The sequence below is a fragment of the Stegostoma tigrinum genome, chromosome 7, assembly GCF_030684315.1.
Source record: "Stegostoma tigrinum isolate sSteTig4 chromosome 7, sSteTig4.hap1, whole genome shotgun sequence".
Classification (NCBI taxonomy): Eukaryota; Metazoa; Chordata; class Chondrichthyes; order Orectolobiformes; family Stegostomatidae; genus Stegostoma; species Stegostoma tigrinum.
This window is the reverse complement of record NC_081360.1, coordinates 107,327,646-107,350,804: the sequence shown is the minus strand read 5'-3', so window position 1 is coordinate 107,350,804 and position 23,159 is coordinate 107,327,646. Positions and strand designations below refer to the sequence as shown.

Sequence of the window (23,159 nt, the reverse complement as noted above, 5' to 3'; positions counted from 1 at the left end):
GAGTAGTGAATGATGATGAACATTGTGCAATTACTGGCAAACATCCCCATTTCTGACCATACAATGGAGATAAGGTCATTGATGAAGCAGCTGAAGATGGTTGGGCCTCGGATACTACCCTGAGGAACTCCTGTAGAGATGTCCTGGTGCTGAGGTGGCTGATCTCCAACTGCCACAATCATCTTCCTATCTGTCAGGTATGATTCCTACCACCAGCGAGGTTCCTCCGTTTACCATTGATTCCAGTTTTATCAGGGCTCCATGATGCCACACTCAGTTGAATGCAGGACGTGAAGAGTTGTTACTGTTATCTCATCACTGGAATTCAGCCCTTCTGTTTGATGGAAGGCTGGTCAAAGGCTGACTGACCCTGCTGGAACCCAAACTTGGCAACGTTGAGCAGGTTACTGCTGAGCAGGTGCTGCTTGATAGCCCTGTTGATGACACTTTCTATCAGTTTACTGATGATCGAGTTTAGACTGATGGGGCGGGAATTGGCCGGGTTGGATTTATCCTGCTTTTTGTGTGCAGGACATACTTGGGCAATTTTCCACATTGTCCGGTAGATACCAGTGTTGTAACTGTACTGGAACAGCGTGGTCAGGGTCTTGTAACATAGAAACGGGAGGAGATCATTCTGCCTGTTGATGCACCCTGTCATTCAGCCATGGCTGATTAGACAGCCCAGTGCCTTTGCCCTCCCAATTTGCATAACCCTGTACTCCATTGTTTAAGGTAAAGAATGAAATCTTCCATTCTTTACCTTAAACATATGCAATGCCTGATCATCCACAGCTGTCTATGGTAGGGAATTCTGAAGATTCACACCACTGTGTTTTAAGACAAAATAATCTCAGACCTAAGTCACAGCATCCACATTGTTAAATATTGACCCCTAGTTCTAGACTGCCCAACCTGTTGAAACGTTTTACCTACATCTATATCCTGTCTATTTCTTTTAAGTGTTTTGTAGATTTCAAAGTGATCATCTCTCATTCTTCAAAACCATGATATACGTAACATTTTACCCAATCTCTCCTCAAAAGCCAGTCCCACCATCCTAGGACCAAGCCTGGTGAACCCTTTCTTGCATTCCTTCGATAGAATAGAGACCAAATGCACACACTGCTCCAGGTGTAGTCTAAGCAAACTCCTATACAATTGACACAACACTTCATAAAGCTGAACGAGACTTCACTGTTTCTCTATTCAAACCCTCATGCACAATTAGCCATTCTGGAGCTAAAGCCTTCCATATTATTGCTGGAACATTGTTAGGGGAAGTACAGTGAAACTTGGTCTGTGCTTTCTATCAGCTGGGTCTATAAGGAAGGTAAATTGGGGAATTTATAATCTTTAATTTTTGTGACAACTCCAGGAATGGTAGCAAGGTGTAAAGCTGGATGAACACGGCAGGCCACGCAGCATCTTAGGAGCAGGATACAATTTTAACTCTGGGAATGGTAGCACTTGGTTTCCAGCACATCACCACAGTGAGATATAACACATTGCCCTAAAACCCCATTTGGTTCACTAACGTCCTTTAGGAAAGGTTCCTGTGACTCCAGCCTGACAGCAATGTGGTCAACATTTTAGCGTCCTTTGAAATAGCTGGCTAAGCTCAAGGATCATTAGGAATGTGCACAAATGATGGCCTTAGCATTGATGATCTCGTTGGGTAAATGAATGAGATAGTGTTCCCATTTTGACAAAATCCCTAGAGTACTGAGTTGTATCCTGTGCTTATCTCTGTATCCTGTGCCTGTTTGCCCATGCCATGTCAGGAACAGCAGCGAGGTGCCATGATGTGGTGTGGGGGGATAACTCTGCTCTTGTGCTGTGACTCTGTCTGTGAGCAGACGCTAATGTTCCTCTCTCTGTATTTCAGGCTGCTGATTCCCGGGATTCCATGGCCATGGCACTATATTCCCAGTGCTTTTCCTGGATCATCAGGAAAATCAACACAAAGATTAAAGGGAAAGAGAGTTTCAAATCCATCGCCATTCTTGACATCTTTGGCTTTGAGAACTTTGAGGTGGGTGAATAGTTCAGACCCTAACTGAGGAGAAAGTGGGTGGGGAGGGATCTGCCATCTCCATGGTCTCAGCTTCGCCCACAAGCAAAGCGTGAGGTATCAAGGGGTCAGTTGTGTTTTGAGGGATCAAGAGGTTCTCATGAAGAGCTGAAGGATGAGGAGCCACAAGGTCTTGGTTGAGGGGTAAGAGGTTGAAAGATTGTGATGAGGCTTTGAGAGGTTGTTATTGAGATTCAGGGGTAAAAGGTTGCAAGTGTGGTTCATGGGTTAGTGGCTAAGAGGTTGGGGTGAGGAATTATGGGATTAAGACATTGTGCTAAGTAGTAGAGGAGTGAGGAATGAGGGCTTGAGAAGTTATGGAGGGAGCAGAGAGGCAGGGATTTGAGGAGTAAGGGATCTCGAGGTTGTGGTTGAGGTATGAGAGATGAGGGTTTGATCATTGCAGAGCTGACACTGACTGTCTTTTGTCACAGATTAATCGTTTCGAACAATTCAACATAAACTATGCCAATGAGAAGCTGCAGGAATATTTCAACAAACACATCTTCTCTCTGGAGCAACTAGAGTATAACAGGTGAGGTCACTTGAGCAAGCTTAAACCTGTGAACCAATCCTTAAAGCTGCCCTGTCCTTCCTGACTGTAGCCAACTGATCCCATCCTCTTGGGCTGCCCCTACCTCCTGTGTCAAAATCACACCAACTCATGTTTATTTCTTTATTTCTGTAGAGAAGGAATGTGTTGGGAAGCAATTGATTGGATGGATAATGCCGAGTGTTTGGACCTGATTGAAAAGGTAGGAAACTTTGCAATTTCTGAATTCCAGGAAATAAGCAAAATCCCAGGAAGTAGTCCATAAATCCTAGATTATATGATGGCAAAATTACAAACTTGGACCTGATTTAATTCAAGAACCACAATGTCACTCAAAAATCCAATGGAGTGAGAGAGAAAGCACTGCCATATTGATGTCATAGAACAGTGTAGCAGTAGCTCTCCTATGTATCTAACCCCGTGCTGTCCCTGTCCTTGGGAGTGTTTGATGGGGGACAGTGTAGAGGGAGCTTTACCCTGTATCTAACCCCATGCTGTCCCTGAGAGTGTTTGGTGGGGGACAGTGTAGAGGGAGCTTTACTCAGTATCTAACCCCGTGCTGTCTCTGTCCTGGGAGTGTTTGATGGGGATGGTGTAGATAAAGCTTTAGTCAGTATCTAACCCCGTGCTGTCCCTGACCTTGAATGAGTGATGGGAAAGTGTAGAGTCACAGAGTTATACAATACCTACGGTCCAACTAGCCCAAGCTGACCATGTTTTTAAACTAACCTAGTCCCACTTGCCTGTGTTTGATCTGTATCCCTCCAAACCTTCCTATTCATGTACTTATCCAAATGTCTTTTAAATGTTTAACTGTACCCGTATCCACCACATCCTCTGGCAGTTCATTCCATACATGAACCACTCTCTGTGTAAAAAATGTTGCCGTCATGTCCAGGACTTAGCCTATGCAGCCTATTCCTATAACTTAAAACTTGCATTTCTGGCAATGTCTTGGTAAATCTTTTCTTCACCCAGTCCAATTGGATAATATCCTTCCTGTAGAGGGGTGACCAGAACCTCTAACCCCATGCTGTCCCTGTTTTGGGAGTGTTTGATTGGCCAGTGTAGAAGGAGCTTTACTCTATGTCTAAGTGGTATCTAACGCTTAGTTTTTCTACTTGTAGAAACTGGGCCTCCTTGCTCTGATCAATGAGGAGAGTCGGTTTCCAAAAGGCACTGACTCCACACTGCTTGAGAAATTGCACAGTCAGCACCAGGTGAGGGGGGTCTTTGTGTCATTCAAGTTGCAGGGATCAGTCTGAGCACCAGAGAAATTCTCCTCTCCATCTCACTATCTCTATTTTCATCACTTCTCTCTCTCTCCATCTCCTCACTCTTCATTCATTTTCAGTTTCTCACTCGCTGTCTTCTATTTCTACCCTCCTATTCCATGAGACTGAAGGATGTTTTACTGTCTTTTGCAGTGTAACTCGTTCTATGTGAAGCCACGGGTAACTGATCATCAGTTTGGGATAAGACATTATGCTGGTGAGGTGAGTCTGTCTGAGAGTAGTCTGATACCAGGGCTGTATTAGACCGCATCATGCACAGTAACAATAACATACAGTGCCCATATCACACAGTGCCTGTATGACACAATGTCCATAGCACATAGATACACCACAGGGTTCAGTGCATGGTTCCTTATGTTAGTGATATAATATATATATATATAAACAATATGGATGATTAGTGGTGGGCAGGGTGGTGGTGGCAATGACTGATAAGTTTGTGAATGACATGGAGATTGTTAGGTGGTAGAAGTGAAGAGGAAGGTCTTGGGTTACAGGAGGTTTTAGACAGTTTGGTCAGATGGGCAGATCAGCTACAGATGGTGTTTAACATTGAAAAGTATGAAGTGATGCACTTTGGATGAAGGAGCAAGACCAGGGAATACTCAATAAAACATCAGAGGAACAGAGGGATATTGGGATGTTTGTCTACAGATCCCTGAGGATGGCAGGACATGTTTATAGGGTAGCTAAGAAGGCACATGGCATCCTTCCTTTATCAGTCATGGAATAGATTAAATGAGCAGGGAGGTTATGTTGGAGCTGTACAGGACTTTGGTTAGGGCACAGCTGGACTATGATGCGCGGTTCTAGTCATCACACTATAGGAAAGATGTGATTGCGTTAGAGGGCATGCAAAGGAGAATCACCAGGACATTGGTAAATCACCAGGGAAAAAGAGGAGGGGGCGTAGCGTTGCTAATCAGAGAGTGCATCACAGCAAGAGAAATGAAGATTGCCGAGGAAGGTTTATCAACTGAGTCAGTATGGGTGGAAGTTAGGAACAGCAAGGGGGCAGTCACCTCACTGGGGGTTTTCTACAGACCCCTAAAAATGCAGTAGGGAGTTCGAAGAACTCATAGGCCAGAAGATTGTCGAAAAGTGCAAACGTGGCAGGGTTGTGCAGATGGTTTGGATGGAGCCGTTTTCGTCAGGAGTGTTCAGGAGGGTTTCCTTACTCAGTATGTGGACAGGCCGACGAGGGGAGAGGCCATTTTGGATTTGGTGCTCGGCAATGAGCCAGGACAGGTGTCAGATCATGCAGTGGGAGAACATTTTGGCGACAGTGACCACAACAGCCTCACATTTACCATAGCCATGGAGAGGGAAAGGAGCAGTTACCAGGGGAAGATATTTAACTGGGGAAAAGGAAACTATGACGCTATCAGGCAGGAGTTGGGAAGTACAGATTGGGAGCAATTGTTCCACAGAAAGGGCACAGCGGACATGTGGAGACTGTTTAAGGAGCAGTTGTTGCGAGTGATGCATAAATTTGTTCCAATGAGACAGGTAAGAAGGGGTAAGATTAAGGAGCCTTGGATGATGGGCACAGAGGTGCTTCTTGTCAAAAAGACAATGGCAGATTACGTAAGGTGGAGGAAGCAAGGGTGTAGCACAGCTTTAGAGGATTATAGGCTTGCTCGGAGGAGCTCAAAAGTAGACCTAGGAGGGGGCATGAGAAAGGCTTGGCAGGAAGGATTAGGGAGAACCCGAAGGCATTTTAGTCATACGTGAGAAATAAGAGAATGATCAGGGAGAAGGTAGGGCCGATCAGGGATAGCGTAGGGAACTTGTGTGTGGAGTCTGAGCAGATAGGGGAAGCCCTAAATGAGTTTTTTGCTTCGGTTATCACTAAGGAAAGGGACCTTGTTGTGAATGAGAACTTTGAGGAGCAGGGAAACAGGCTTGAACAGATCGAGATTGAGGAAGTTGATGTGCTGGAAATTTTGGCAAACATTAAGATTGATAAGTCCCCAGGGCCAGACCAGATTTATCCTAGGTTGCTCCGGGAAGCGAGAAAGGAGGTTGCTAAGCCGCTGGCGAAGATCTTTGCTTCCTCACTCTCCACGGGAGTCGTACTGGAAGATTGGAGGGAGGCAAATGTTGTTCCTCTTTTCAAGAAAGGGAATAGGGAAATCCCTGGAAATTACAGACCAGCCAGTCTTATGTCTGTGGTTAGCTAGGTTTTGGAAAGAATTCTGACGGAGTCAGCATGGCTTTGTGAGGGGCAGGTCATGCCTCACAAATCTTATTGAGTTCTTTGAGGAGGTAACGAGACAGGTTGACAAGGGTCGAGCAGTGGATGTGGTTCACATGGACTTCAGCAAGACATTTGATAAGGTTCCCCATGGCAGGCTCATTCATAAGGTCAGGAGGTATGGGATACAGGATGATTTGGCTGTCTGGATTCAGAATTGGTTGGCTGACAGGTGGCAGAGAGTGGTTGTAGATGGTAAGTATTCTGCGTGAGGTCAGTGCTGAGTGGTGTCCCACAGGGCTCTGTTCTTGGGCCTCTGCTCTTTGTAGTTTTTATAAATGACTTGGATGAGGAGGTTGAGGGGTGGGTTAGTATGTTTTCTGATGACACAAAGGTTGGAGGTGCCGTTGATAGTGTCGAGGGCTATTGCAGGCTTCAGCGAGACATTGACAGAATGCAGAGCTGGGCTGAGAAATGGCAGATGGAGTTCAACCTGAATAAATGCGAAGTGATGCATTTTGGAAGGTCGAACTTAAATGCTGAATATAGGACTAAAGGCAGGATTCTCGGCAGTGTGGAGGAACAGCGGGATCTTGGTGTTCAAGTGCATAGCTCCCTCAAGGTTTCCACCCAAGTGGATAAGGTTGTTAAGAAAGCATATGGTGTTTTGGGTTTCATTAACAGGGGAGTCGAGTTTAAGAGCCACGAGGTTTTGCTGCAGCTGTACAAAACCCTGGTGGGACTACACTTGGAATATTGTGTCCAGTTCTGGTCGCCCTATTATAGGAAAGATGTGGAGGCTTTGGAGAGGGTGCAAAGGAGGTTTACCAGGATGCTGCCTGGTCTAGAGGGCCTGTCTTATGAGGAGAGGTTGACTGAGCTCGGACTTTTCTCTCTGGAGAGAAGGAGGAAGAGAGGTGACCTGATCGAGTTGTACAAGGTAATGAGAGTCATGGATAGAGTCGATAGCCAGAGACTTTTTCCCAGGGCAAGATTGACTACCACGATAAGGTGTTAGGAGGAAAGTATAGAGGAGATGTCAGAGGGTGGTTCTTCACCCAGAGAGTTGTGAGCGCATGGAATAGTTTGCCAGTGGTAGTCGTGGAATTGGAGTCATTAGTGACATTTAAGCGACTGCTGGACTTGCACATGGACAGCAGTGAATTGAGGGGAATGTAGGTTAGGTTATTTTATTTTTGGTTTAGGATTAATCCACGGCACAACATCGTGGGCCGAAGGGCATGTACTGTGCTGTACTTTTCTATGTTCTATGTTCTATTGCCTGGGATGGTGCATTTTAGTGATGCAGAGAGACTGGATGAGCTTGGGTTGTTTGCTTTAGCACAAAGTCAGCTGAGAAAGGACCTGATAGAGGTACGTAAGATTATCAGGGGCATGGACACGGTGGATAGAAAGCAACTAAATCCCCTTAGCTGAAGGCTCAATAAAGAGGGCGTATAATTTTAAGGTGAAAGGCAAAAGGTTTGGAAAGAATTTAAGAAAATGTTTTATTCTCCCAGAGGGTGATGAGGGACTGGTATTCACTTGCGTGGGAGGATGGTTGAGGCAACAAACATAATCTTCAAAAAGTATTTGGATGAGTATCTGAAGTATCATAACGTTGAAAGCTGTGGCCCCAATGCTGGAAAGTGGACTTATGTAGATTTACAGTAGTTTTTTTGTTGGTGTAGACTTGATGGGCCAAGGGTCTTCTTCTGCACTATGTGATTCTCTGATTCTATAATACGATCTTAGAATAATAACAGCCTAGGAGGAGGCTTTTAACCCATTATGCCTATGCTTGTCCTTCAAGCATTTCACTTAATTTCTTGCCTTTTCCCTGTACCCTTTCTATTCTCTTCAATGTAAAGCTCTTTTGAATACCTGGACTGAAGCCGCCTCCACCACTCTGTCAGACAGTGTGTTCCAGATCATAACCACTCGTGATAAAATTCCTCCTTGTGTCAACATTACTCCTTTCGCTAATTGTCTTGAATCTGTGTGGTCTTGTTGCAAAGAACAAAGAACTCCACAGCACAGGAACAGGCCCTTCAGCCCTCCAAGCCTGCACTGATACATTTTCCCCCTCCACACTAAAACTGTCTTCACTTACAGGATCCATGTCCTTCTGTTCCCTTCATTTGTCCAGTTACTTCTCGAATGCTGCTGATGTGTCTGCTTCTACCACTTCCTCTGGCAGCGTGTTCCAGGCTTTCACTATCCGTTGTGTAAAAAACCTGCCGCACACATCTCTTTTAAACTAACCTCCCAACCTTGCACCTTGAACCTATGTCCCTTAGTAATTGACCCCTCCTCCCTGGGAAAAAGTCGCATACTTTCCACTCTATCCATGCCATTCACAATCTTATAAACTTCTATCAGGTCATCCCTCATCCTGCATTCTCATGTAAATAAACTTACTAATTAGAACTGCGTCATTTTTCTCCAAATGATTTATGCAGACCACAAACAGCAGAGGTCCCAGCACTGATCCCTGTGGAACACCACTGTTCATACATATCCATTCTGAGAAGCATCCTTCCACTGCTACCCTCTGTCTCCTATCACTGAGCCAGTTGTGTATCCATCTTGCCAGCTCACCCTGATACCATGTGACTTCACCTTTTGTACCGGCCTGCCATGAGGGACCTTGTCAAAGGCTTTACTGAAGTCCATGTAGACAACAGCACCCATTTTTCCCTCTCAAATCATCTTTGTCACTTCCTGAAAAAACACAATTAAGTTAGTGAAGCACAACCTACCCTGTACAAAGCCATGCTATCGCTAATAAATCCATTTGCTTCTAAACGCATACACATCCTGTCCCAGAGAGTCTTTCCCAATAATTTCCCTACCACCGACATGAGACTTACAGGCCTGTAATTTCCAGGATTATCTCTGTTACCCTTCTTAAACAATGGAACAACATTGGCTATTCTCTCGTCCTCTGGGACCTCAGCTGTGGCCAAAGACGATACAAAGATATCTGTCAATGCTCCTGCAGTTTGTTCGCTTGCCTCCCTCAATATTTTGGGATAGATCCCATCAGGACCCAGGGACTTAACTACTTGAATACTTTTTAAGGTGCACAACACCACTCTCTTTTTAATAGCAACTTGACTTACAAACTGGACACTCCCTTCCCGGAGATCATCGTTCATCAATTCCTTCTACTTAGTGCAAACTGATGCAAAGTAATCATTTGGGACCTCACCTATCTGTTTTGTCTCCACACATTGATTCCTTCCTTTGACCTTGAGTGAGTCAACCCTTTCCCTGGCTACCCTCATGCTTTTTATATATGTATAAAAAGCCTTGGGATTCTCCTTAATGCTGTTTGCTTTTCATGACCCTCTTTAGCCTTCTAATTCCTTGTTTAAGCTCTTTCCTATTTTCCTTAGGCTTTATCAGTTCCCATTCTTCCTACACCTTATGCATGTTTCCTTTTTCTTTCTGTCAATGGTAGTAACATCCATGGTCATCCAAGGTTCCAAACTTGCCATTCCTATCCTTCATTCTCACAGAACTGTGCTGCTCCTGAACCCCTATCACCTTGTGTTTGAAATACTCCCACATGTCTGATGTAGACTTGCCCTCAAACAACCGCCTCCAATCACACATTCTCCAGTTCCTGCTTAATATTGTTGGTGTTCACCTTCCCTCAATTTAACACCTTCACTCAAGGACTGCTGTTATCTCTATCCATGAATATCTTAAAACTCTCAGTATTACAGTCACTACCAACATACCATGTTGTCGGTCTCTCCATGTTGCTGGTCTTCACCAGCTGTTTTCCCCTCATAATTTTGAACACTTTCATTCAATCTCCCTTCAACCTTCTCTTCTCAATGGAAATAGTCCTAACCTCTCCAATCTATGTTCACAACTAAAATTCTTAGAAACAATCTTTTACAACCTTCTTCTGCATGCAGCCCAATGGATTCTCATCTTTCCTGTGGTGTGGAGCCCAGAACTGTGCACAGCACTCTTGTTGAAGCTGAACTTGCATTTTACTCAAGTTCAGCATCCCTCCACGCTCTTGTGCTCCTATTGAAGATTTTCTTCTGTGTTTTTCATTGGCTGTGGACATTGCAGATATGGCCAGTATTTGCTGCCCATCCCATTTTACAGGACCACTATGTGTTATATCTGGAGTCACATGTAGGTCAGACCAAATAACAATGTCAGATTTCCTTCCCTAAAGGATATTAGTGAACTAGTTAGATTTTTATAACAATTGATGGTAGTGCCATGGTCACCGACACTGAGTTGAGCTTTCACGTATATTAGCCAGATTTAAATCGCATGAGCTGCAAGGTGCAATTTAAATCCATATCCCTAGAGCATTAGACTGGGCGTTGGGATTACTAGCTGTCATCACCCGCACCACAATATTAAAATATAAAATTGAAGCTGTTTTATACTTGCATCATCTGTATCATTGCCTCTGTCTCACTTGGTGCAGAGGGATTTCTTCCTGAGGACAGCACTGTCCCCATACGTGCGTGTCCCTGACACACTGACTGACTGCCTACTTCCCGTCCTAGGTCATGTATGATGTTCATGGGTTTCTCGAGAAGAATAGGGACACTTTTCGGGATGACATTCTGAACCTCCTCAAGGATAGTCGGTAAGAATGCTCGCTTCGCGAAGCTGGACTTTTCTGGATATTTCACTGATTTAGAAGTTGCCTTAGGGCCCCATCCAAATAAGCAGAGTGGATGGAGCAAGGCTGAGGAAGATCCAGAGGCAGGACTTGATGTAATGTCTGGCCAACTCTCAACCGGGAGAAGTGGACACTGCTGAGACTGGAAAGACACCACATGCTGCAAACTGGAGGCACTCTCTCCAGGACTGGGACAAAGTAATAGCCCTGTGTGCCAGGCCACCATAGTGTAGGGGGGGCTAGCTGTATGGTAGTTTTGACGATTGCCTCCCACTGTTTGGTTGATAAAGAAGAGGTGTCGATGACTCCTGTCCTCTTACCAAATTCTTAACTTAGGACATTGTGGGAATGTTCACTCAGGCCCCTATCATGTTGACCCAAATTAGACTGATCAGAGGGTATTATAGAATCCCTACAGTGTAGAAACAGGCCATTCAGCCGATTGAGTCCATACTGACCCCCCCCCCAAAAAAACCTATCTCACCACCCTAGCCCTGTATTTCCCATGGCTATTCCACCCAGCCTGCACACAATGGGCAATTTAGCACCGTCAATCCATCCTAACTTGATGTGGGACAAAACTGGAGCACCTACGCAGACACAGGGAGAATATGCAAACTCCCCACAGACAGTCACCCGAGGGTGGGATTAAACCTGGTGCTGTGAGGCTGCAGTGCTAACCACCATTGAGCCACCGTGTCAGTTAGCAAGTGGATGTTGTCAAAAGAAACAGTCAATAATATCCAGATTTATTCCTGGCTCTGACCCCTGCCTTGGCTCCACAGGACTGTGAAAATTCAGTTATCGTTCTCTTTGTGCCTGTCTGTCTGTCTGTCTGTCTCTCTCTCTCTCTCTCTCTCTCTCTCTCTCTGTTTGCCTATCTGTCTCTCTCCATCTATCACTCATCTCTCTCTCTCTCTGACCCCTCTCCATCTGCTGGTCTTTCTCTGTGTCTGTCTCCAAGTCTGTCAATCTCTGTCCCTGTCTCTGTCTCTGTCTCTCTGTCTCTCTGCCTCTCGCTGTCTGCCTCTCTCTGTCTATCTCTCTAAAACAGTTACAAACTATGAGAAGCAGTGTTCCTGTTATAATGAAATCTGCTCTCTGTGTTTATGGCCCATGTTCTGCGTGTCGTGTTTCAGGCTGGATTTTATATATGATTTGTTTGAGCAAGTTTACAGTCGCAATAACGGTGATGACACAATGAAAATGGGAACACAGCGTCGCAAACCGACTGTCAGCTCCCAGTTCCGGGTAAGTGTGTGTTATGGGTCCCCTCAAAATATTTTAAGAAAATAGTGCCGACCCTAACTTTTTCTTATTTTAAAGGTAGATGTGAAGTGTGTGTTGCAGATGTGACCTGGCTGTTCAAACTCCTCAACATTAAGCAAAACACAAATTATTTAAAAACCATAGTTAAAACCCAGCTAAAAGAAAGAAGAATTTAACTTAACTACTGGAAAACATAACTGAATAATAGACACAGTTCCTGTTACTAATTAACTGTTCCAATATTGTAACATTCCGTAAACACACCCTTTGACAAAAAAGGCAAATTCAGTCACAGATTCTTACATGCAGTTATCCAAACCAGGTTGTGGAGGCATCTTACTGAAGCTTCTAGATTAGACTAGATTCCCTACAGAGTGTAAACAGGCCCTTCGGCCCAACAAGCCCACTCCGCCCCTTGAAGAATCCCACCCAGACCCATCCCCTTATAACCCACACACCCATGAACACTACAGGCAATTTAGCATGGCCGATCCACCTAACCTGCACATCTTTGGACTGTGGGAGGAAACCAGAGCACCCGGAGGAAACCCACGCAGACACGGGGAGAATGTGCAAACTCCACACAGAGAGTCGCCTGAGGCTGGAATTGAACCTGGGTCCCTGATGCTGTGAGGCTGCAGTGCTAACCACTGAGCCACCGTGCCATCCTAAACTCTTTTTCTAACTCTTTTGAGACTCCAAGCAGCTTCTGCTGCTAAAGCTAATAAAAACCAGAAGTTTTCTGAAGAAGGGTCTAGCCCTGAAATGTCAGCTTTCCTGTTCCTCTGATGCTGCTTCACCTGCTGTGTTCATCCAGTTCTACACCTTGTTATCTCAGATTCTCCAGCATCGGCAGTTTCTACTATCTCCAAAAACTAGAAAGCCTGGTTTGTGAGAGCTGACCACACCCAGACTGCTTCCATTGTTCCAACTCTTAGAAAAACCCCAAGATCTCACCAACTGTTTACTGACAGTGCAAACAATAGTCGGTTCAGAGCCTCTACGTTACAACTCTTCACAGGAAACCAGGACAAAATAACCTTTTAAAGTGACAGCATCATCACATGTGTGCCCAGCTTACCCTTGAAGCCCTAACTCTTTGAGGTAAGACCTTTGACCCCTGAAACTCTGATCTCTTCCTTGCTACTGACCTCACAAGCCTTGACCTCAAAAGAACAAAAGAGAAGCTACAGCACAGGAACAGGCCCTTTGGCCCTCCAAGCCTGTGCCAATCATCATGCCCTGATAAACTAAAAAATAAACCTTCTGCCCCTTTTCGGCCTATATCCCTCTATCCCTCTAGTCCCTCCTGATCCATGTAACCATCCAGATGCCTCTCAGTGTCACCAATGTGCCTGCTTCCACCACCTCCTCTGGCAGTGTGTTCCACGCTCCCACTACTCTCTATGTGAAAACCTTCCCTCATGCATCTCCCTTAACCTTTTATCCTCTCACTTTGAACCTGTGCCCCCTACAATTGAAACCCTGGGGAAAAAAAAAACATAGAATATAGAACATTACAGCACAGTACAGGCCCTTCGGCCCTCGATGTTGTGCCGACCTGTCATACCGATCTCAAGCCCATCTAACCTACACTATTCCATGTACGTCCATATGCTTGTCCAATGATGACTTAAATGTACCTAAAGTTGGCGAATGTACTACCGTTGCAGGCAAAGCGTTCCATTCCCTTACTACTCTCTGAGTAAAGAAACTACCTCTGACATCTGTCCTATATCTTTCACCCCTCAATTTAAAGCTATGCCCCCTCATGCTCGCCGTCACCATCCTAGGAAAAAGGCTCTTCCTATCCACCCTATCTAACCCTCTGATTATTTTATATGTTTCAATTAAGTCACCTCTCAACCTTATCCACCCTATCTTTGCCTCTGATAATTTTATAGGACTCTATCAGATCTCCTCTCAGCTTCCATCAGTATCTCCTGACCCTTTGTGCCCTGGCACCATGATGCTCAAACCCTGACCCCTTAGCACCTTAAGTTTTGACTTTTGACCTCTTGGGCCGAACCACCAGACTGCTCAAACTCTGGCACCCTTATCTCAAAGTTCTGATCCCTGATCTCCTGACTCCTTAAACCTTGGGGATAATGGGAACTGCAGATGCTGGAGAATTCCAAGATAATAAAATGTGAGGCTGGATGAACACAGCAGGCCAAGCAGCATCTCAGGAGCACAAAAGCTGACGTTTCGGGCCTAGACCCTTCATCAGAGAGGGGGATGGGGGGAGGGAACTGGAATAAATAGGGAGAGAGGGGGAGGCGGACCGAAGATGGAGAGTAAAGAAGATAGGTGGAGAGGGTGTAGGTGGGGAGGTAGGGAGGGGATAGGTCAGTCCAGGGAAGACGGACAGGTCAAGGAGGTGGGATGAGGTTAGTAGGTAGCTGGGGGTGCGGCTTGGGGTGGGAGGAAGGGATGGGTGAGAGGAAGAACCGGTTAGGGAGGCAGAGACAGGTTGGACTGGTTTTGGGATGCAGTGGGTGGGGGGGAAGAGCTGGGCTGGTTGTGTGGTGCAGTGGGGGGAGGGGATGAACTGGGCTGGTTTAGGGATGCAGTGGGGGAAGGGGAGATTTTGAAACTGGTGAAGTCCACATTGATACCATATGGCTGCAGGGTTCCCAGGCGGAATATGAATTGCTGTTCCTGCAACCTTCGGGTGGCATCATTGTGGCAGTGCAGGAGGCCCATGATGGACATGTCATCAAGAGAATGGGAGGGGGAGTGGAAATGGTTTGCGACTGGGAGGTGCAGTTGTTTGTTGCGAACTGAGCGGAGGTGTTCTGCAAAGCGGTCCCCAAGCCTCCGCTTGGTTTCCCCAATGTAGAGGAAGCCGCACCGGGTACAGTGGATGCAGTATACCACATTAGCAGATGTGCAGGTGAACCTCTGCTTAATGTGGAATGTCATCTTGGGGCCTGGGATGGGGGTGAGGGAGGAGGTGTGGGGACAAGTGTAGCATTTCCTGCGGTTGCAGGGGAAGGTGCCGGGTGTGGTGGGGTTGGAGGGCAGTGTGGAGCGAACAAGGGAGTCACGGAGAGAGTGGTCTCTCCGGAAAGCAGACAGGGGAGGGGATGGAAAAATGTCTTGGGTGGTGGGGTCGGATTGTAAATGGCGGAAGTGTCGGAGGATAATGCGTTGTATCCGGAGGTTGGTAGGGTGGTGTGTGAGAACGAGGGGGATCCTCTTGGGGCGGTTGTGGCGGGGGCGGGGTGTGAGGGATGTGTCGCGGGAGATGCGGGAGACGCGGTCAAGGGCGTTCTCAATCACCGTGGGGGGAAAGTTGCGGTCCTTAAAGAACTTGGACATCTGGGATGTGCTGGAGTGGAATGTCTTATCGTGGGAGCAGATGCGGCGGAGGCGGAGGAATTGGGAATAGGGGATGGAATTTTTGCAGGAGGGTGGGTGGGAGGAGGTGTATTCTAGGTAGCTGTGGGAGTCGGTGGGCTTGAAATGGACATCAGTTACAAGCTGGTTGCCTGAGATGGAGACTGAGAGGTCCAGGAAGGTGAGGGATGTGCTGGAGATGGCCCAGGTGAACTGAAGGTTGGGGTGGAAGGTGTTGGTGAAGTGGATGAACTGTTCGAGCTCCTCTGGGGAGCAAGAGGCGGCGCCGATACAGTCATCAATGTACCGGAGGAAGAAGTGGGGTTTGGGGCCTGTGTAGGTGCGGAAGATGGACTGTTCCACGTAACCTACAAAGAGGCAGGCGTAGCTGGGGCCCATGCGGGTGCCCATGGCCACCCCCTTAGTCTGTAGGAAGTGGGAGGAGTCAAAAGAGAAGTTGTTGAGTGTGAGGACGAGTTCCGCTAGGCGGATGAGAGTGTCGGTGGAGGGGGCCTGGTCGGGCCTGCGGGACAGGAAGAAGCGGAGGGCCTTGAGGCCATCTCCATGCGGAATGCAGGTGTACAGGGACTGGACGTCCATGGTGAATATGAGGTGTTGGGGGCCAGGGAATTGGAAGTCCTGGAGGAGGTGGAGGGCGTGGGTGGTGTCACGGACATAGGTGGGGAGTTCCTGGACCAAAGGGGAGAAAATGGAGTCCAGATAGGTGGAGATGAGTTCGGTGGGGCAGGAGCAGGCTGAGACGATGGGTCGACCGGGGCAGGCAGGTTTGTGGATTTTGGGAAGGAGATAGAAATGGGCCGTGCGGGGCTGGGGAACAATGAGGTTGGAGGCTGTGGGTGGGAGGTCCCCTGAGGTGATGAGGTCATGAATGGTGTTGGAGATGATGGTTTGGTGCTCGGGTGTGGGGTCATGATCGAGGAGGCGGTAGGAGGTGGTGTCGGAGAGTTGGCGTCTGGCCTCGGCGATGTAGAGGTCAGTACGCCATACTACCACTGCGCCACCCTTGTCTGCGGGTTTGATGGTGAGGTTGGGGTTGGAGCGGAGGGAGCGGAGGGCTGCCCGTTCTGCGGGGGAGAGGTTGGAGTGGGTGAGACGGGTGGAGAGGTTGAGGCGGTTGATGTCTCGACGGCAGTTGGAGATGAAGAGGTCGAGGGAGGGGTAGGAGGCCTGGGGGTGGTGTCCAGGAGGAGGACTTGTGTTGGAAGCGGGTGAAGGGGTCAGTGGAAGGAGGGTTAGGTTCCCGGTTGAAGAAGTAGGCATGGAGGCGAAGACGGCGGAAAAACTGCTCTATGTCCGACCGTGACTGGTATTCGTTGATGTGTGGTTGTAGGGGGACAAAGGTGAGCCCCTTGCTCAGGACTGACCGTTCGTCCTCAGTCAGTGGGAGGTCTGGGGCGATGGTGAAGATGCGGCAGGACTCGGTGTGGCTGTCTTCTCTGGGGTTGCAGGCTGTGGAGGTTGTGGGCGGAGCGATGATGTCGTCGGCCGTGGGCGGGGTTCCGTCGGCCGTGGGCAGGGTTCCGTCGGCCGTGGGCGGGGTTCCGTCGGCGTCGACCGTGGGCGGGGTTCCGTCGGCGTCGACCGTGGGCGGGGTTCCGTCGGCGGTGGGAGGATCGGGGTGGGCGGCAGCAGCTGAGGTGAGGGTGGTGTGTGGAGACTCCCTTGTTCGCTCCACACTGCCCTCCAACCCCACCACACCCGGCACCTTCCCCTGCAACCGCAGGAAATGCTACACTTGTCCCCACACCTCCTCCCTCACCCCTATCCCAGGCCCCAAGATGACATTCCACATTAAGCAGAGGTTCACCTGCACATCTGCTAATGTGGTATACTGCATCCACTGTACCCGGTGCGGCTTCCTCTACATTGGGGAAACCAAGCGGAGGCTTGGGGACCGCTTTGCAGAACACCTCCGCTCAGTTCGCAACAAACAACTGCACCTCCCAGTCGCAAACCATTTCCACTCCCCCTCCCATTCTCTTGATGACATGTCCATCATGGGCCTCCTGCACTGCCACAATGATGCCACCCGAAGGTTGCAGGAACAGCAACTCATATTCCGCCTGGGAACCCTGCAGCCATATGGTATCAATGTGGACTTCACCAGTTTCAAAATCTCCCCTTCCCCCACTGCATCCCTAAACCAGCCCAGTTCATCCCCTCCCCCCACTGCACCACACAACCACCCCAGCTCTTCCCCCCCACCCACTGCATCCCAAAACCAGTCCAACCTGTCTCTGCCTCCCTAACCGGTTCTTCCTCTCACCCATCCCTTCCTCCCACCCCAAGCCGCACCCCCAGCTACCTACTAACCTCATCCCACCTCCTTGACCTGTCCGTCTTCCCTGGACTGACCTATCCCCTCCCTACCTCCCCACCTACACCCTCTCCACCTATCTTCTTTACTCTCCATCTTCGGTCCGCCTCCCCCTCTCTCCTTATTTATTCCAGTTCCCTCCCCCCATCCCCCTCTCTGATGAAGGGTCTAGGCCCGAAACGTCAGCTTTTGTGCTCCTGAGATGCTGCTTGGCCTGCTGTGTTCATCCAGCCTCACATTTTATTATCCTTAAACCTTGGCCCCTGATTCCCTGCACCCTAACGCAGCCCACAGGCTGTAACAGGTTATTTGCTGACATCATTCCCTCTCCCCCCTGGTCTGACAATATCAATCTCAGGTAGAGATTACCAAAGTTTGAGAATTCCATTGATTTAGCACCAAGGAAACACAATCTTCAAAATGCCCACACAAGAGGCCAGGATTTTGTAGTGGACGGTAGTGTCTCCATTTTTCACTTGCGTGCTCCCCATGTTCCCTCAGCACACTGACTCAGCCCTCCCATGTCCTCTGTCACCTCTCTTCCCTGTGAAGGAGAGAATGAGGATGTGGGAGGAGGAATGGGGTTGGCGTGGTATAGGAGAGTGTGGGTAAGGGTGAGGATGATAGGGTTTGTTGGAGTGATGGACTGAGTGGATGACAGTGATTGGAATTTTGCTGACTCTCCTCTCTCTCCACTGTGTTTGTTTTCTCTAGGACTCTCTGCACTCACTAATGGCAACCCTCAGCTCCTCAAATCCCTTTTTCATTCGCTGCATCAAGCCCAACAATCAGAAGGTGGGATAATTTACACCTTTAAGTTGAGATGGATTTTAAAGGAGTGATCAGTTGGGCATTGTAGAGATTGGGCAGTGAAGTGCATTGGGATTTTTTTGAGTGTGAGAGCTTCCTAGGTACATGTCAGTTCTAGTTTCTGCTCTGTTCTTCCTGTTAAGACCATAAGAAATAGGAGCAGGAATACACCTTTGGCCTTTTGAGCCTGGCCCACCATTCAGTAGGATCACAGCTGATCCGATATTCCTCGCTTCTTGCCCTTTCCCTGTAACCCTTGATTCCCCGACTGATCAAGAGTCTGTCTCAACCTCAAATATACACAAGGCCTTAGCCACCACAGCTCTCTGTGACAGGGAGTTCCAAAGGCTCACGACCCTCTGGGAGAAGAAATTCCTCCTCATCTCAGTCATAAATTGCTGCCCCTTTATTCTGAGACTGTGTCCTCTGGTCCTAGACTCTCCTATGAGGGGAAACATTCTGTCAGCATTTACCCTGTCAAGCTCCTTAAGAATCCTATATGTTTCAATGACATCACTTCTCATTCTTGTGAACTCCATCAGTAAAGCCCTGACCTGTTTAGTCTTTGTAATAAGAGAATCCCTCCATTCTGGGAATCATTCTCGTGAACCGTTTCTGAGCTGCCTCCAATGAAATAAACTGCTCATAGTACTCCTGATGAGGTATCACCAGCCCCTTGTACAGTTGCAGTAAGACCTTCCTGTTGACCCCAGAAGTACTCAAGAAATAGACCGACGGTCTCTGCTGATTGAGGAAGCAGCGAACAAAATCTTGAGTTCTGGCCACCTTGTCATGGGAAGGATGTTATTAAACTGGAAAGTGTGCAGATAAAATTTACAAGGATGTTGCCAGGACTCAAGGGACTGAGTTATAGGGAGACGCTGGACAAGCTTGGACTTTTTCCTTTGGAGAGTAGGAGACTGAGGGGGGAATCTGATAGAAGTATGTGCGATCATGAGGCATGGATAGGGTGAGTGCACTCAGTCTTTTTCCCAGGGTTGGGAAATCAAGGACTAGAAGGCATCAGTTTAAGGTAAGAGGGGAAAGAATGCATTGGAACATAGAACATAGAACAGTACAGCCCCTTCGGCCCATGATGTTGTGCCGAACTTTTACCCTAAACCTAAGGTCTATCTAGCCTCCACCACTACCTTATACTATCATCCATTTGCCTATCTAATAGCCGCTTAAATGCCCCTAATGAGGCTGACTCCTCTACCCTCTCCGGCAATGCATGCCATGTCCCTACCACTCTCTGAGTAAAGAACCTACCTCTGGCACCTCCCCTGTGTCTACTTCCACTCACTTTAAAACTATGCCCCCTCATAATAGCTACCTCAACCCGAGGAAAAAGCCTCTGGCTGTCTACTCTGTCTATACATCTGATCATTAATATGGAAGGAACCTGAGGGGCAACTTGTTTCGACAGAAGGTGGTACACATATGGAATGAGCTGCCAGTGGAAGTGGTTGAGGTGGGTACATTAACAACATTTAAAAGATGGTTGGACAAATACATAGATAAGAAAGATTTAGAAGGATATGGGCCAAGTGCAGGGGAATGGGGTTAGCATGGTTTTGGTTGGCATAGACCTGTTTGGGCTGAAGGGCTTGTCTCTGTGCTGTAGGATTCTATGATGCAATGACTCTAAATTAATGCAGCAAAATGCTTGAGGCTGACCAATAATGAATGGGCAGTGAATTGGCAGATTGTGATAGACATTGCTTTCACTGACGCACTGGGAAATCTTACATTTGTCTGATTCTGTCGGTTTTCTGTCTACATGCTCCCCCATCTTGTGAATAGTATGGAGCATGTAACAATTGCAGGGATATCCATGAACAACATAAGGTCACATCAAAATACTGCAGACACTGAAATCTGCAATAAAAATAGCAAAGTCCAGAAATATTCACTAATCTCTCTTTACAACTGGTTCAAGGTCTGCTGAGTATTGCCATCATTTCCTGCTTTTATGTCACTAGAGGGACATGGCAGTGAGGAAACACAGCACTGGGGAGTCTCACCAGTGGGGAGACACAGCACTAGGAAGACTAACAAAGAACACCACAGCACAGGAACAGGCCCTTCGGCCCTCTAAGCCTGCGCTGACTCATTTTGCCCTTCCATACTAAAACTGCCTTCATTTACAGGATCCCTATCCCTCTGTTCCCTTTCTGTTCATGTATTTGCTCAGGAGCTTCCTGAATGCTGCTATAGTGTCTGCTTTCACCCCTCCTCTGGCAGCGCGTTCCAGGCACTCCCTACCCTTTGTGTGAAAATCCTGCCTCCCACATCTCTTTTAAACTAAAGCCCCCCTTGCACCTTGAACCTGTGACCCCCAACAATTGACTCCTCCCCTCTGGGAAAAAGCCTCATACTTTCCACTCTATCCATGCCATTCACAATCTTATAAACTTCTATCAGGTTGTCCCTGAACCTCCTGTGTTCCAGTGAAAACAAACCTAGTCTATCCAACCTTCCTTCATAGCTGAAATCCCCTGATGCCAGGCAACATCCCCTGTAAGCATTTTCTGTATTCTGTCCAAAGCATGCATACCCTTCTAGTAGTGTGGTGACCAGAACTGTACATAATATTCCAAATGCACCTAACTAAAGTTCAATGTAGCTACATATGAGACGCGCCAGTGGGGAGACACCACACTGGGGAGATATGCCAGTACACAGACATGGCACTGGGGAGTCACGCCAGTGGGGAGACACCGCACTGGGTAGACATGCCAGTGGAGAAACACCACACTGGGGACACACGCCAGTGGGGAGACACAGCACCAGGGAGGCACGCCACTGGGGAGACGCTGCACTGGGAAGACACACCAGTGGGGAGACACAGCACCAGGGAGACACGCCGGTGGGGAGACACAGCACAGGGGAGACACACCAGTGGGGAGACGCAGCACAGGGGAGACACGCCAGTGGGGAGACGCAGCACAGGGGAGACACACCAGTGGGGAGATGCAGCACATGGGAGACACACCAATGGAGGGACACAGCACAGGGGAGACATGCCAATGGGGAGACACAGCACTGGGGAGGCACGTCCATGGGGAGACACAGCACCGAGGAGACACACCGCCAATGGGGAGACAGAGCACTGGGGAGACACGCCAATGGGGAGACACAGCACAGGAGAGACACACCAGTGGGATAATACATCTGTGGACAAAAAACATTGGGGAGATGTCTGAAGAACTTGTTTCTTGAGTGTTTTGAGGTTGGACGTTCTCTGGGATTCAGAATACTTATTCTAATGATATTGATGTCAAAGGAACTATGATAACAAGGTGTAGAGCTGGATGAACTTAGCAGGCCATGCAGCATCAGAGGAGCAGGAAGGCTGGGTCTAGGCCTGAAACATCAGCTTTCCTGCTCCTCAAATGCTGCTTGGCCTACTGCATTCATTCAGCTCTACACCGTGTTATCTTGAATTCTCCAGCATCTGCAGTCCCTATTATCTCTCAAATGAACCATGTTGCTTGGACCTGTAGATTCAGAAGTGGAGGAGCAAAAAATTACAAAGATAATGATGAAAATGAAGAATTTCCTTTTGTAATTCCCAGAGGCCGGAACAGTTTGATGAAGGATTTGTTCGGAACCAGCTACGTTATTCTGGGATGCTGGAAATGGTGAAAATTCGACGTGCTGGATTCCCGGTCCGACGACCATTCCAGGAATTTTATCTGAGGTGCGAGTTAGAATTTCCCGCCATCTCGCCACCCTTTCTGAAAAGCATTGTTAAATTACTCATGTTATCTCAGAGTCGTCTGTCAGAGAGCAAACATTAGGGAGAGAGGATAGTGAAATAATGGTTCTGTTTCCTTCTGTATCCTTCTGTTTCTGCATGTAGCATCACGGAAGCATTCAGTACAGAAGAGGCCCTTTGGCTCATTGATTCTGTACCAACAAATATCTGAGTTTCTGGCTCACTGTCTCTGTCTCTGTGTCTGAGTCACGCTATGTCTGCCTGTTGTCCTGTGCCTCTCCCTGTACTATTTTTATTCGCTTGTGGGACATGGATGCCTCTGGCTGGTCAGTAGTTATTGCTCATTCCTCGTTGCCCTTGGAAGGTCTACTGCAGGAGGGAAGTACACAGAAAGTGGAAGAACTTTATGTAGCATCAACATACAGAGGGATTGAGGCGTAGAGGTCCACAGTTCCTTGAAGTGGCAACATAAGTGGGTAAGGTGGCCAAGGTGCCATATGGCATGCTTGCCTTCATCAGTTGGTGCATAGAGTATAAAAGTTGACAAGTCATGATGGAGCTGTATAGAACTATAGTCAGGCCACGTTTGGAATATTGCATGTAGTTCTGGTCACCACACTACCAGATAGATGTGGAGGCTTTGGAGAGGCTACAGAAATGGTTAACTGGGATGTTGAAGGGTATTAGCTATGAGAAGAAATTTCACAAACTTTGTTCTCGACTGAATGTCAAAGGATGAGGGCAACCTGATAGAAGTTTTCAAAATCATGAAAGACATGGATAGAATGGATAGAGACCTTCTCCCAGGGTAGAAATGTCAATTACCAGGAGACGTAGGTTTAGGGTGAAAGAGGGTTTAATGGTGATGCGAGAGGCACATTTTTTTACACA

At 47.7% G+C, this 23,159-nt stretch overlaps 1 protein-coding gene across 1 annotated transcript in view; it reads left to right on the top strand.

Annotated features, from left to right (window-relative positions):
• LOC125454312 (unconventional myosin-X-like) overlaps positions 1–23,159 on the top strand; it is a 286,482-nt gene that overhangs the window by 73,694 nt on the left and 189,629 nt on the right. The window contains exons 12-20 of the mRNA XM_059647628.1: positions 1,889–2,035; positions 2,509–2,609; positions 2,763–2,829; positions 3,755–3,847; positions 4,055–4,123; positions 10,667–10,749; positions 11,925–12,036; positions 18,449–18,529; positions 22,126–22,250. Coding sequence (XP_059503611.1) covers positions 1,889–2,035; positions 2,509–2,609; positions 2,763–2,829; positions 3,755–3,847; positions 4,055–4,123; positions 10,667–10,749; positions 11,925–12,036; positions 18,449–18,529; positions 22,126–22,250 — 878 coding nt within the window. The remainder of the gene's footprint in view (positions 1–1,888; positions 2,036–2,508; positions 2,610–2,762; positions 2,830–3,754; positions 3,848–4,054; positions 4,124–10,666; positions 10,750–11,924; positions 12,037–18,448; positions 18,530–22,125; positions 22,251–23,159) is intronic.